The sequence below is a fragment of the Schistocerca cancellata genome, chromosome 8, assembly GCF_023864275.1.
Source record: "Schistocerca cancellata isolate TAMUIC-IGC-003103 chromosome 8, iqSchCanc2.1, whole genome shotgun sequence".
Lineage (NCBI taxonomy): Eukaryota > Metazoa > Arthropoda > Insecta > Orthoptera > Acrididae > Schistocerca > Schistocerca cancellata.
In genome coordinates, this window is record NC_064633.1 from 182,139,780 (window position 1) to 182,156,468 (window position 16,689).

The 16,689-nt window shown below is 37.6% G+C and overlaps 1 protein-coding gene across 2 annotated transcripts in view; it reads right to left on the bottom strand.

The window, feature by feature from the left end:
• Positions 1–16,689, bottom strand: part of LOC126094773 (putative mediator of RNA polymerase II transcription subunit 26) — a 261,755-nt gene that overhangs the window by 13,848 nt on the left and 231,218 nt on the right. For both annotated transcript variants that reach the window (XM_049909325.1, XM_049909326.1), the window contains one exon: positions 11,927–12,009. In XM_049909325.1, the coding sequence (XP_049765282.1) occupies positions 11,927–12,009 (83 nt within the window). The remainder of the gene's footprint in view (positions 1–11,926; positions 12,010–16,689) is intronic.

Genomic DNA, 16,689 nt, shown 5'->3' on the forward strand with positions numbered 1-16,689 from the left:
AACAATAATGAAGGCTCTGAACTACAAATTGTTGGAATATACATACAATTTACCATATTTTACACCCTCTGACTTCCACTTACTAACACACTAAAGAACATCTTGAGATCGCAAAATGGTTGGAGCCCAATTAATATGCAAATGATAGGCTTGGCTGAATGGTCTACAAACTTTCCTGAATCACAATCACACCTCCGTTAAGGGAATATACTTCTGTTCAACAAGTCTTAATGCTCCACCAGATGCCACTGACAGTCTGCATCAACAAACTATATTATATGGGCAGAATTCACTGGACATCACCACTAAATGCATTCAGTATCTGAGAGTACATTATAACAGGCATGAGGCATCAATATTATAGCCTTTTTTCTGTCAGATGGAAACGACCAAGGGGCTTGGGGTCACACAGGACACGATTACAGCAGTTAACAAGTTCAGTTATTCCATTGCATTTTTCACACAAGCTTCATCTGCCTAGGTCCATTGATAGTGAGATGCTTGTAAAGTGGGCATTTCAGGAAATAACTAAATTCAATAATCACTGTGGTAGTTACTACGGTGAAATTACCTCATTGGGACTAATGAGAGTTAAAGCATACTGTACAAACTGATCACCAGACATCCTTAACAATTACTAAACAAACCTTCTCCTGCAGCTGAGGTACAAGGATTAGTGACAAACTATCCATCTAGAGGTGATACTTCAGTCGCTTTTTTAGGATTGTTGTTGATCACAAGAGCAGATGGGTAACGATGTAGCTGAAGGCGACATCACTAAATTTATTCAAACACTTTAGACAATAACCCTCTCCGCACACAGAAACAATTGCACATTTTCCTTACCAATATTACAAGGTCTCTATTGACAAAGCAAGGATTAGTGCAATACAGGTCAAACAAAAACCAAGCAAATCAGCTGGACAGTTCTGCTCAAAGACTTGACCTGTATCTTAGTCAAACAACTTTGGTTTCAACTGGTGTGTAGGTTGCACTACACATCAAGTGATCCCAGAGCACAACAGTCTCTACTCACTGTGTACTAGGAAGGATGTAAGCAAATTCTGTCTTCTGTACCAGAATTAAGTCAAAAGCGTAAGCTGTATTAGTAGCAAAAGAAGGTTTTAAGTGTTGTTATTTTTTAATAAGTCAGCTGCCACCTTTGAAATGTAACAGCACTGGGAATCTGGAGACTTTTAACCACATTAGGTAATTCTGGTTGTTGGTGAGGGGGCTTCACACAGTGGCAAAACTACCACATGCAAAATACTCACATAAGTTTCAAAATATGATAAATTACATTTTGTTATAAGTGATACGTGTAAAAGAATTATCCATATGACAACTTCACTTCTGGCTGCAAAGAGCAGCAAGCGATGACACTTAACTGGAGGGAAACTGGCACTACAGTCATTTCTAATCGTTACTCACTCCCCCCCCCCCCCCTTCCTCCACCAGACTGATTTCTATATAAGAAGAAATGCTCACTGTCCTATTTACTGAGTTATATTGTGAACACATTACAATGTATAGGCCGTATGACACGTAGTAATGTAATGTAAATTGGATTCAATGCATACACGTTTATTTATTTATTACTGTTCACAATCTTGACACCCGGCACTGGAATATAGTGCGGGTCATATAGCCACATAGCTACAGAAAGTTGTAAACAACTCTAATTAATCATGTGCTTCAAGATTTGCAATGTAGTTTAAGCATTTTCCATAAATGGTGGAAGTAAGTATGAAATGGAAAAGGAAAAACACCCAAAACCCTTAAACCATGATACTACTTAGTTGATCATCAACACTACCATTGCAGCAGATGGCGTACTGGCAGTTCCTAACTTAACCACTCGGACACATTGGTGTTATGCAAGATATTTTCTTCAGAAAGTCTCTGTTGTGGAATGCAACATCTATGACCTATGCTAACATTACTTCTCTCTATACTATTGAGTCCTTGACTGTTGGTGATAACTTGTTAAATCTCTAGAACCAGAGTTCTAGGATACCCCACATCGCCCCAAAACAATATACAGAGGTAGGCAACTATTTTCTTTCAAAAATATCACTATAATTTAGTAAATATTAAACACATGACATGTGCCAATACCAGACAAACATCAGCTATTTATTATAATTGAGTATGCACCAGCTTATTCATAGTAACAACTTTTCTTTCTAATTTATAGGATCAAACTTAGCTGACATAAGCACGAGTAACATTAAGAAGTATAGAGATAGTTCATTTGTTAATAAAACACACAGATTAACATTCTACGATTTCCTTATTTTTGTTAATGCATATCTTGACTCATTCCACATTCATGAAGACTCTCTTTCATGGGCAACTATGGAGTACAATGAATGAATGAAATGAATAAATACATATCAATAATGGCAAAAAGAAGAATCCCAAATCATATGAACCAAAAAGCAAAGAAAACATATATCAGCCAAAACTAATCTTACTGGAAACAGAAGACTACCTAAAACACACTGCACATTAGCAACACGACATGTACCGCAATATATTACTAATGGGAATTCTAATACAATGGTTTTATGATGAAAATAAACGATAAAGGCTAAAAAGGTCAGTGATATAAACCATTTGATCAAGTCTAGCACTTCTCTTAGTTTGCATACAGAATATCATCACTGGAGAATAATTAAATACGTCCTACACTTTTTAGGATTTTCTCAAATATCTCAAAAACTGCAGCATCTAGAGAAGACATTTCCCAGTACCAGTACAAAATTAAACTATATTATATTTCCTACCAAAAATATCCTATTCATTTTTTATCTCCTATTCATGTTTTTTTCTCATCAGGACTAGCAGTTTCGATGTTGCAGGAGATGCAATATCTCACATTACCAGGTGTAGAAGTATGGAACTGGAATTTGATAGCAATAACTATTAAACAATATTTTATTCAAAATAATCTCCATTGCTATTTATACATTCCTCTTACCTCTCCAGCAGGCTATGAATGGAATGCCAAAAAAACAGTTCTTTTGAAGCGAACCAGTCAGCAAGCCATTTTCACACATTTTCATATGAATTGAAGTGTTGTTCAGTGGGAGTGTGTCCCAGTGACACAAATGGATGATAATCAGATGGAGCCAAATCTGGAGAATAAGCCACATGCCCTAGTATTTCCCAAATGAACGCCTCGATCATTTCCCTCACCCATTTTGCTGTGTGTGACAGGGCATTATCATGGAGCAATATGACTTTTTGTTGCCTTTTTCCGTATTCCGGTCATTTTATACATTATGCTCGATTTAAATCAATCATTTGCTTTTGGTAGCAATCAGTGTTAACAGTTTCACCAGATTTTAGAAGCTCGTAATAGATGACACCCTCCTGATCCCACCAAACACAGAGAATTGTCTTCTTTCCTAAGCGATTTGGACTTGTAGTGGATTTCGATGGTTTGCCTGGATTCACCCATGATTTGCAACACTTGAAATTCTCAAAATATATCCATTTTTCATCACCTGTCACTATTCGATGGAGAAACTACTTTCCTTTGTATCTGGCGAGCACCATTTCACAAGTGGTCTTTCGATTTGCTTGCTGTCTTTCATTTAATTCACGCAGAACCCATTTTCCCACTTTCTACACCTTTTCCATAGCTTTCAACCGAAGAGGATCGGCTTTCTGCATCACATTCAATTGTTCCACATGTTCATATTGAGTCTGAGTATCATCTTCATCCAATAAGGCCTGCAATTCACTGTCTTCCAACTTTTTTGGTGGTTTTCCGCACTCGTCATTTCTCATGTCAAAATCACCACTTTTGAATTTTTTGAACCACTCAAACACTGTGTTTTCCCAAGAGCATATCCACCGAAAGCTTCAACAAGCATTCAATGTGACTCTGCAGCAGTTTTCTTCAAATGATAATAGAAAACCAATGCTGTCTGCCAATTGTAGTTCGTAGGCACAAAACTCGGCCTGTTTACAGGTTTGAAATGGATACCGATGTATGGAACTTGGGTTACTGTGTGTTGACATTTGTCGTCAGCTGTTACAGGAAGCAGATGACACTGCAGACGTGGTCTCACAGGCCCTACACTGACAGCTAGCACCATCTAGAGGGAAATTCCAGTTTCATGCTTCTGCACCTGGTACTAGGTGTTTTAATGGTATAAAATTCATGTTTATTGATAGATCAGGTGGTTTAGAGCCAATATTAAAAGTGTGTGCCACATTTACATGCAGTAGAGCTGTATTAAGGGATGAATTGTGTACTGATGGAGCAATAGTGTAACAGGGCGGAAAGGCGGAGGTGAAGGTTCGAAGCATGAGGGGAAAGTAGGTCATGCTGTCCGTCCTTCACAGGTACACAAAATAAAGAATGAGCAGGCAATTTCCCAATCTCTGTACACTGTTACACATTACTACACAAACAAGTGATTCTTAGTCATCATGTATGGCAGCTGTACCATTCCCCCAGGAAAGGTAACCTCCTCCACCATGAGTGCTGCTTAATTGCCAGTTTAGAGGCAGACTATATCTCCAAAGCATTTCCTGTCCAGTTCTCTTATGTAAATAGACAAATTAACTTCACTGAGCTCATGTTTGTATAGTGGAATTTATCAGTTTATTAAGTGAGTACTTATTTGTAGTTTTAAGTGAGCTTCCATGTAAAATATGTTTCTATAAGCCCTGGCTGAGAAGTGCTTAATCTGCAAGTGGGGCATTATCAGTGACTTATGTATAGTTGGTAGAAAAGGGGATGGATTGATAAATGTGGCATCTTGCTGCTTATTGTCATTGACAGTGTATTATAAAGCCATGTAACCACGTTGTAGTGACTTGGGTGTAAATCAATGAATGACCGGAAAGTTACTACACTTCTCTCACCATTAATTGTGTTACTGGCACACTATATAAATCTGTTCCATTCAAGAACTGCAGGCACTTTGAGAATGGGCTGCACTGAGTGGAGCAACTCATCACACAACCACAGTATATCTTGCAAGGTGGGTATCAATAAGTCTGATGGAATAGGACTGATAATGTTTAAATCTACAACAGTAATCTGCTGTAATACACTGCTTGAATTGTATTGAAATATCTGATGTTCCACAACACCTAGGTGAAGTACTTTGTTACAGAGGCAGCCAATTTAAGCCTCTGGAGCTCTTCATATGTTGTGTGAGCTGAGACTAACGTGATGCTTTTGAGCTGCACAAAATATTCCAGCCATTGATAGAGACAATGAAGTCAATATTGCTGAATATATATTGACAACATGTTAAACTAGGAGTCAGCTCTTCAGTATGACAGTGTGTTGACACCTTCAGCTGTCGAGTTTCTTTGTAGCTCGTTTAACAATTGTAGATAAATACTCACTTAATTGAAAGTAGCTGCACTACCTAAACACAAGTTCTGTGAAGTTATTTTGTCTACATACATGAGATAACTGAACAGGAAATGATGGGAAGATGTAGTCTGCCTGTAAAATGAAAGGTGAGTAGCACTTGTAGAAAATGCAATGCTGTTTAATTTTACACTGGGAAACATTTTTATTCGAAGATGCAGCTTTTGATTTCATCAGGGTTTTCTTATTAAAAAAAATGCATTTAGTAAGTTAATCATTACACTCTGCACTGCCCATGTACAAAAAATTGCAACTACACAACTTGGTTCCTCTAATTTTCCTTTGTTGACTGGATATTTTCATAGCCAAAAACAGGGCGGAATTTTTGGTGTTAAAAATAATAATAATAATGATAATAATAATTTACATGTTCCACATCCATGAGGATCTCCTCAGCACGGATCTATGGAACGAAAAACTAATCTAATCTCATCTAATCTTGGCACACTGATACCTCCTGAGGATCTTTCCAGACATCAGTCACAGATTCTTTTTATGTTCAGAGAGTCATTATTAGGATTCCATTATTGTACACTACTTCTCCAACAATACTGCTATAGGAAACGCCGCATCTGCAATACATCAGTTCATTTTGATTCCATGTAGCTCTTGACTGCTATTCAATTGTTTCATCAGCCTCTCATAAATGACACCTTCAATATATTTATATATGTGACTAATGGTCAAGATTTCTGCATGTCTCAAATTGTATCCTTTTCCACATCTGAAGAAAGAGTAACACACTTCGCCAGTCTCCTGGATTATGATGTTACAATGCATACAACTGATATTATTCTATATGGATACGATTTATAAAGGTCTGTGTGGCATTAATATAATTATTTGTGTTGGTCCCACATGAGGAAGTTCTGCCTTTAGTATAACACTTTACAATATACAAAGAGGGCAGTACCAAAATAACTCTTGGTCTCCATAATATTACAAAGTGCATTGGGATTTTAAATCTGCCCACCTGTGTGTTGTTTTTATTATTATTTATTTGATCGCCTTCATTGGACCACTCTAGTCAAAAATACAAAGTTGTAAACAAGTTGTTACACAGGGATACAATTTGGCTCAACAATAACTTAATATGATATTTAGGTAATATAATTATTAGAGTCTATTCTTATATGAAAGGTGTTTTGCTCTTCTGTCTGCCCAATATTTCTTCATTCTTTCAGCTATTTTCTTTCTTTCTTCATCTGAGACCACTCTTCCTGTGCTCCTTTTATTGATTTTCATCTGTAGTCTGGTTTGCAGGTCTTGCAGTATTCTGGTTTTCTCTGTCTTGTTTTTTAGGTCATCTACTGTAATTTGGAGTTCTTTTATATCTTCCTTAATTTCTGTGATCCATTTAATGTCGCTTTTGCTATTCCACAATTTTTGTATTATTTTTTTACTAATTCTGTTTTCTGGAGTTCTCATCAGATGTCCAAAGAATGAGATGCGTTTCTTCCTGATCGTGTTCATGACTGGTTCTGTTTTCTTATATACTGTTTCATTTGATGCTATTCTCCAATGTCCATTTATTTTATACTGTTTATTTATACATGTCCTAATTATTCTTCTTTCTATTTTTAGTATTCTGTCAATTTCTGCTGTATTAGTTGTTTTGAAGATAGTTTCAGCTACATACGTTATTTCTGGTTGTGTAACTGTTTTATAGTGTTTTAATTCTGCATCTATAGATAGGTTTTTTTTGTTGTATGTAGTTTTGGTAATGTAATTTGGGTAGTTCAGTTTTTTTATTCTATTCTGGCATGATGGCTTCTCATTTAGATTGTATGTTATTATTTTGCCTAAATATTTAAATTTATCAACAATTTTGATTTCCTGTTCTCCTATTGTAATTTTGTTTGCAAGTGGTGGATCAGTTAGCATAATCTCCGTTTTTTCAAATGATTTTCTAAGGCCTACTTTCTCTGCTATTTCTTGTAGTGATTTCACTTGTTGCCTGGCTTCTTGAACGGTGTTGGCTAGGTGAGCAAGATCATCAGTGAATCCCAAGCAGTTTAAGCTAATATCATCTTTTGCACTTCCAATTCTTATCATCTTTGGATTGTCCTTGTACCATTCTCTCATTATGTATTCTAGTGCACAGTTGAACAGTAATGGTGATAGGCAGTCACCTTGTCTTAAGCCTCTTTTTATGAGGAATCGTTCCGAAATTTCTCCTCTAAACTTCACTTTTGATTTGGTATTGGTTAGAGTGAGTTGTTTTATTTTAATTAGTTTTGGATGGAGTCCTAGATTTCTTAAAATTTTTAATACTGAAGGTCTGTGGAGACAGTCATATGCCTTCTTAAAATCTACAAATGTTATTGCCAGAGGTTTGTTCTGTTTCTTGTAGTATGCCATAATCAATTTTAAACTAATTATCTGCTCTGCACAGCTTCTCCATGGTCTGAAGCCTCCCTGATACTCCCCTAACTCCTGTTCTAACTGCTCCTTGCTTCTTTCATATAGGATCTTGGATAGAATTTTGTATGTGCAATCTATGTGAGAGATTCCTCTGTAGTTGTCTTGGTTGCTCTTATCTCCCTTTTTGTGTAGTGGGTGGATGATAGCTGTGGTCCAATGTTCGGGGAATCGTTCTGTTACTCAAATTTTTTTAGAGCCATGTGTAAGGAGGTCTTGGCTGTGTCACTTGCATATTTCCACATTTCAACAAAAACCTGATCTTCTCCACATGCCTTATAATTTTTTTGTTCTTTAAGAATTTTTTTCTACTTCTTGGAAAGTTGGAGGGTCTAGTCTGTTAGGTTTGGTTTTTATTGGGGTATTTATGTTGATTTGTAAGGGTTCTTTGGGTTCCCCCAATTCAGAAGTTTGTTGTAGTTGTTTCCCAAAGATTTTATATTAGTTCCTGGAGTTGGTTTTATGATAATTACCTTCTATAGAGTTTATAATATCTTTATGGAATCCTCTCTTGATTCTTCTAATATTTTGTGTGAATTTTTTTTCTTTAATTTTTTAGGATGATGGCATTATCTTCAGTTTTGTGTGTTTGAAACTTTAGCCATGCTTGGTGTCTATCTTCATGGAATTTGTCACATTCTGATGTCCACCATGCATGTTTCCTTCGGGGGTTCAAGGGAGCTAGATTTTCTGCTTCTTTTTTAAGATTAGGCACTAGTTTTCTAGATCATTTGTTAATTTGATGGTTTCTGTCATTTGTTGGTATTTATTATTTTTAATTAGCTGATGTGGGTCAAACCTCCTTTTTATGTTATTAGTTTTATAATGGTCTGAGCCTGTGTTTACTCCTCTCAGTACTTTAACATTGTGGATCTCCTTATGAAAATTTTTGTCCATACAGACATGGTCTAGCTGCCACTCCCCCTTCCTCCAGTCTGGATGTTTCCATGTTTTAAGTTTACTTGGCTTCCTCTTAAAGTATGTTGATTTAGATATAAGGTTGTGTTCTCTGCAGAGTTCTACAAGTCTTTGACCGTTTTTGTTCGTAAATTTATGTGGACTCCATTTTCCAATTATATCTTTATATTTCCTTTCTTTTCCCAACTGAGCACTGAAATCTCCCAATAAGATTTTTACATTCTTTTTATTTACTCTGTTCACAGTTTGTTCTAGAAGGTCCCAAAATTTATCTACCCCTTCCTTTGTTTTTGTTAGACAATTTTTTTCATTTGTTGGGGCATGGGCATTTATTATTGTATAGGTTTTATTCATTGTTTTAAAGCTTAGAGTCGCAATTCTTGGTGATACTGCTTGGAAATACATTACTGAATCTATTGTTTTTATGTTTCCTAAAAACCCTGTTCCAAACTGGGGACATTGTTTCATTGCCCTCGGTTCTGGTTTCCCATTATAAATTCTGTATCCTTTTGTGATTCGAATGGGTCCTCTGTGGTGTTTCTGATTTCTTGGATCCCTGTTATTAAATTTTTTTGTTTATTTAGTTCATCTGTGAGCTCCTTGAGTTTTCCAGTCTGAAGTAGTGAGTTCATGTTGTGTGTTGCTATATAATTTATTTGCTCATGTTTAACCTTCTTTTTGTGTTTTAGTGTGCATTTTGATGGTTGCAAACGGTCCGATTTGATGCTGTCTTCTAGTTGACTACCCACCGAATCCGATGTAGCCTTTTCCTGCCTTTTTAAGCAGGACGGTGGAATTTTTTTCCTAAAAGACCTTTCCATTTTCGACTTTCGAAGGTTGTCAACCTTAGCTGGAGCAAGCTCCAATTTACAACTACGGTTGTTAACCGCAGAGGGTGTATTTGGTCTGCGAGAGCTATTTTATTTCACTCAAGTCCGCCGGTAAATCGGTGAGGACTTCCCTATCGGCCACCTGGGACGTGCCATGTAGGAGTGTTGATTTACCAATTTCTAAATAGAATTTTCTTTCTTGTAAAATTAAATAATGACTGAAGTTTGCAGAATGAATGCCTCCCTTGGTCTCCTCTATGAAAATGCAAAGCAGTTGTAGCTCAATGCAGAGCTATGCTCTGAGAGAGAAGAGAGAGAGAGAGAGAGAGAAATTCATACTATAAGATTAAAATCCTGAAAGAGGTGGAACTCAAACAAGACTGAGTAAAAACGAGAAGACTTGGAGAAAGAAAGGAAAGAAACTGCCAAACTTATAACAGAGAAGACGAAAGTAGAGTGAAAATGGTGGAAGAAGAGTTCAAAAAGACCACCACCAGGCAGCTTTTCAGAACATTCATAGAGGAGCTATAACAAACACCAAGTCTGTGCTTCGGGCAAATGGGTGGAAGCAAAGTTATTAACAATGAAGAAAAGTACCAGCTCTTGGCAGAGTATTTCGAAGTGCTGATGAACAGCAAGGGCCTTGGGAAAGATTGGATGCTCAGAAACAAGTCCATAATAATTTAGAGCCAAAATCACCAAGCCTTGCTAAAATCAGAGAAACAATTAAGGAGCTCAAGGACAAGAAATCACCAGGTGAATATGTTATTGTGATGGAGTGTGGAAGATTGGAGGGCAAGTTGATAGAATACACCACCTCACAGAAGAAAAACTGAAAAGATACCAGAAGACTTGAAATGTGTGGTCTCACTTGCTTTCATTTGCTTACGGTGGTCTCTCCCAAGTTCTGGTGAAAAAGTTGAAGAGAAGTCTGATCGCCTCATTGAAGAATATCAAGTTGGTTTCCGAAAAGGCAGATCACATGTGGAACAGATATTCAATCTCAAGAGCATTCTGAGAACTAGAAAACTAAGAAGCCAGAATGCATTAGCTATTTTTGTCAACTTCAAAAAAGCATACAGCTCGATTGACAGACAAACTTTATTTAGTGTTTCACAGGAATTCAGAATTGATGTAAGAATGGGGTAAATCATGAAACAAACCCTCACAGACACCATCTCGAAAGCTAAGCTTTTTAGCGAAATCTCTGAGCCTTTTGAAATAAAGGCACACATCCGGCAAGGCAATGGATTATCTCCAATGCTTTTCAGTATCATCCTGGAGAAAACAATGAAAACGTGGGAAGATGCTCTGAAGTTAGAAGAAACAGGTGTTATATACCTTGGGAAGAGACGAATAAACCTGCTGTTTGCCTTTTAGTCAGAAACTAGAACGATTTGCAAAGAATGTTGGAGATCTTGCGTGAAATCAGTGGAAAAACATGTCTCAAAGTCTCGAATGAAAAAACAGAACATATAGAGAAGAATTACTTGGAGGTAAAATATGGGAAGATTAAAAGCACAGATAAATTCAAATACTTAGAATGGATTCAACCCAACGGACTGGGCAAAAAGGTAGTCAAGGAAGAACCAGAAAAGTAGAACTTGCTTACAAACTAACACAGAGCAGGTACAACCAATGATCATTGTCCTACGTGCCAAACATCAGGCACTATAATTCAGTTATAAAACTGGAAGGGCTCAATGTTTTGGAGTGCCTTATTTTAAACAGAAAGGGATAGTTGGTCAACTTGAAAAGAAGGAAAGAAAGAATAAGAAAAATGAGGAGATCACAAGTATACCAAAAATGCAGTGAAAATAGTTGACATTTTACAAACATATAGTAAGTATGGATGAAAACCTACTCAGCAAAAATATCTTCAATTATGTAACATCACTAAAGTCCACCTCCAAGTAGCAGAAGAGGTCAAAAGAGATGCACAGGAAATGGGTATTACACTAGAGATGATCCAAACCAGAGAAGCATTCATTAGCAAAGACTACAGCATAAAACCACTAAGAAGAAGGTCCATACACTACATTTCCAGAGGAAAGAAAGAAGAGGAGTGAAAGAATGAAGAGGTCTGGGTACAGAAAAGAAAGGCCAAAAAGCCTTAAGTTCTATATTGTCCATACTGTGAAAAACAAAAAATCTTTGTGGGTAGGACACATTAACACCTGGCATTCAAAACAAAAATAGAAGGTACAGCATAACTAGACTTCTGGTCTCACATCAGAACATAAAAACCACAACAATGGCATTTCTGATATTTAGAATTTACACAACAAACAGATCAAGGTATGTAGCGGTGTAAGAGTACAAACAAATTACAGTGATGCATGACTATCTTTACCTGCTGCTGGGCTGTTATCGTCACAACCTGGTTCGCAGGCACAGTCGTTCCTGCAAGACTTGCGGATGCAATATGACCAACTCCTGCAATTAAAATCAAAGCATCATTAATAGCACAACAATATTAATGGATAAACAATAATTCTAAGTGTTACTTGCATTTTAACACATTTTTGTAACGATAAAATTACAAATGCAGTATGTCATCTTCCTAATTCTAATTTTTTAATTCAGTAAAAAAGTATTTTTTACACACCAGCACTGCATCTTTACTGAATTTTTCGCCACCTAATGTCTACTTTACACGTTACAACATGTGAAAGTCACGTGAAGACAAACCAAGATTGAAAAATAGGTGTTCTATGGATTTCATGGAGCTTATTACTGGTCAAGGTTACTGTATACGACTGTGCATTATCGTGTAATGTTACAGACAGATGCCATAACTATTTACTGAGATAGGGAGCATTCCGGCCAACAGCAATATGCAGCATTCATTACTCTTCTGTAATGAAATGCCTCTCAACTTCTTTTTCAAAATTTCATGTCCATAATCTTGTTTTCTGGTGTTTAGTCTCCTCAGATGTGGCAATTTATCATAAACATGCTCTCTCAAACAAACTTGAAATCTGCCAACAGATATCCAGAATGGCATTTCTCCGAATCGCACTGAAGATATTGGGACCCATTTCAATGACATGTTGCAACAACTGAGCTGTTTTCTGGAAACCTCAAGCCTACCTTTAACAAAATCCTTGTGTGAGCGTCATCATTACTGGTTTCCAAATGGCAACAATGTAGTCATTAATGACGAAAACAATATTTGTGGACTTTGCTTTCAGCACAATCACAGCCACTGTGAAATTTTTAAGCCCATTCAATTGCTTACATCATTAAAATCTGCAACCATAGACATAATTTCTGATGGTTTATTACCATCCCTCAGCCAGAAATAAACAGTAAATGTTTTCCACAACAAACTGATGTGCATTCTGGTCACATATAGGAACAACAGCTGATGCAAGAGCTGTCTTGGGATGATGCAAATGCTAACAACTTCCAAATCTCTCTCTCTTCCTCTCTCTCTAATTCTCTGTAGCATCCTTCCTTTACCAAGTTTACCACATGAATGGCATGAAAGTCCACTTTAAATATGAATGGTTCTCATTTACTGTCATCAAACAGGTGATCATATTTCTCTCTCTGAACATATTTTTCATGAGGTAGCATCTTGAGTTACTGCCCCATCTCAGTATTCTAATTATTCACGGAAGAAGAAAATTTCTTAACAGTTTCATGCCCATCATTTGATGAGCATATTAGGCATTTGCTAACTGTTCCAAAAGTTCTAGCAGGGATAACTTCCATTAAACTGTACTGGTTAGCAAAAACAATGCCCAACTATTTTATAATGAAATTAGTGTTATTTCAGTTTCACATAAGTAAACCACTAAAATTTTACTGATCCATAAGGTTCTTTTCATATGAGTGACATTCCCTGCTACGGAAGGGAGAAGGGAACTGGTGGAAAAATGCTTCTATCAGAGAAAAAAAATGGCGAATATGGTCCTGTTTAAAAGACTGACTGGAAAGTCGGGTACCAGCTGCCTCATTCCACCTTCCTCAGCACCTTTAAAGATTTTCACAAAAATTCTGGCATGCAAACATATCCGTGCTTTTTCATGTTGAGAGGATGAGACAGTGGCAGTGGGAAAGAGACAGGAAAGCAATAAAAACTTTAGGATAATAGTGGTTGTGGTATAGAAACACCAAAGGAGACAATGGCAGTGTGAGAGACAGAGAGGGACACAATGGCAGTGTAACATAGTTAACAGTTAGAGGAAAAGTGTGAAGGAAACAGCGCCAGTGGGAGTGGAATAAAGGGACGGAGAAAGTGGAAGATCGTGATACAGTGATAATGAGAGATGGAGTCTATGGCAATGACAATGAGGAAGAGAGCAGTTTTGTTATGTAAACACGCTTATCGCTTCGCGTTGGCGGCACGCCAGCGGGGACGCGCACATCTAGAACACCTACTGTGCGCGTCCAGGATAACGTTCCGCTGGCCACTACAAAAACTCTAAGTCCTTATCTAAGGTCAATGTCCTCACACAGTATATAAGCGAGCGCTCTCTCGCGCTACGCTCAGTCTGTGTCTCGCTGCTGCACAGGCAACTGCATTGAACGCCGCCAACATGCCCTACAGGAGGTATCGTTGTACCCACACAACAGTCTACAAAACCACAGAAAATACTGAACTTACAACAACCTCAGGAGACAAGAAAAATCGCATTCCAGTGAAGAGTGTTGCAGCCCACGCCCTCGTCAATGGACCTTGTGTATTTCTTGGATGTTCTCTTAATTTTAGCTTGGAGCAGTAAGAGATAGCAAAAGGGAGACAGTGACAGTAAAAGGAGACAGTAGTGGTAGTAGGACAGAATGAAGGAGACTGTGGCTGTTAAGACAGGAGACAATGACAGTTAGAGAGAAACAAAGAGATAAAGACAATGAACTGGGTTGAATGAGTGACTGAGAATGGGAAAGTGTGAATGGATGGATATGAGCGATTGACAACAATAGATTAGTGGGTGTAAACAAGTTACAGTTAGGGGAGTGGGACGTGAGTTGCGCATTAAGAAGAGCACAAATAAGTTCACACTTTGAAATTTTTGGAAAACTTTTACAAAAGGTGCTGAAGCAGGTAGAATGAGGCAGCTAATACTACACTTTTCAGTCAGAGACATTTAAACAGAAGCACATTCACCTTTTTTGTGCACCAATAGAAGCACTTTTGGACAAAAACAAACTTATAATATAGACACACAAAGTTTTACAAAGAAACATTACAACTTGAAATCTTCTACTGAACAATGGCATTTCTCTACAAATAAATGCTTCAGTTGATTAAGGGATTTAAATTAGCTATCTCAAGATAAGATGGTAATCTGCTGAAAAAAAAAAAAAAAATTGCAACTACTGTTTTTGGACTGTGATCTGAAGCCTTAAGCCTTCTTATTACTTCTACCTCTGTGGAAGGTTTCCCTACTCTGTGTATCATAGCTATGTACATTAACATCTATCACATTGCTAACTACAAGGCCCAGCTTTGCATGGGCAGCATTATGTATCTACAGCCAGATGACTTGACTGGCATAGTGTATTTTGTTTGGATCCATGAGTAAAATTCAGAGAACAATGTCAAGTAAGGAAATATCATCATTTTCATATCACTTATGCGATGTAAGCAGCACACATCAGGAAAGTTGAGCTGGGTTGAATGAGGGACTGAGAATGGGAAAGTACGAGTGGATTGATATGAGCGATTGACAACGATAGACTAGTGGGTGTAAGCAAGTTACAGTTACGGGAGTTAGTGCGCAACACTGAATTGGTGTTTGGAGTAAAACCTCATGGCAAAGATGGGAGCACATCATGATGTAAGTAATAAGTTTGCAATCAATGTAAATGCTGTATACAAATCATGTATGTATGTAATGAGTGATTTAATATGTATTGAAGGCAGGCTAATCTACATGTAAAACTCGTGTTGCAACACTCCTGTTGTTAAGCTGGTACACATTATAATGCATTGTTGAGGCTCACTGCCACAATTCTTTGTCATGGACTCTTTATGGCAGACTTCTTCACATTGCCACCGAAATACTTGTATTCACATGTAGATTTCACTCAGGGAAAGCAGAAACCTAAAAACTGAATCATCTGCTGTGCTGCTGAAAGAACATATTCTATGTAAATAAGGAAAAGTTGCTGGAGTACTTTTTTTGGAAAATGTTTTACTTAAAGCATAAAAAACAAAACACCACATAGTTTGGATTTGCATGTTTTTTCGCTACGCAGTTGTTCTCAAATGATTGCAGGGAAACTATTGATTAAAAACATTTCATTATTTCAGACTGTAAATCTCTTATCACAGCCTGATGATGAGGTGAGTATCTTTTCGTTACTGATTATATTTATTACAATAGTTCAAAGTTAAGTAACTCATTGCCTATTGTTCAAAGAGCATTTGCAGTGAGTTGGGAGTGTGAATGGTGACTAGTAATCTGTGAGAAGCAGAAATTGGCAGTATGAAACTGTGGTCACTTACTGCCGGAAAAAAATCAGTACACCTTATTTGGGGTTTCTAATTAACTCAAGATTTGTTGTTGGAACAGTGCATAGGGACTACACGAAATGATTACATTTACAGATCAACAGCACAGGTGGCTTGGAGGTGCCAGGTATCGACCCATGCTGAAACACCCATTTCAACACATTGTGTGGCCTCCACGGGTGACAATTCAGGCACTGACTCTGGCATCCAGTTGATTGTCCAGGTGGCGAATGCGATTTGATATGTCACACTTGCTTGAACTGTCCATGTAGTTCTGTAATAGTTGTTGGGTGACGAGTCACATGTCACTTCTGGTCCCATCATACCTCGCACGTGCTCAATGAAAACAAGTCTGGAGATCCTGCTGTTCAGGGAAGTAGCTGCACATCTCACAGAGCACATTGAGTTTCATGGGCAGTATGTGGACAGATATTATCCAGTTGGAACAATCCATCACCACCCTTGAGACACTGTTCAGCAGGTCTATATTGTACACACAAATGACAACTACCTGCGTGCAGGCAGAATCTGCTTTCAAAGCTGAAGACTAAGGCATGCCATTCCAACTTCTAAGTTATCCTCTGACAGCACCAGTCGAGCCGTGCACATCGTTGCTGTGGCACAGGTGGAAGACGGGCTAGAGGAGTGCA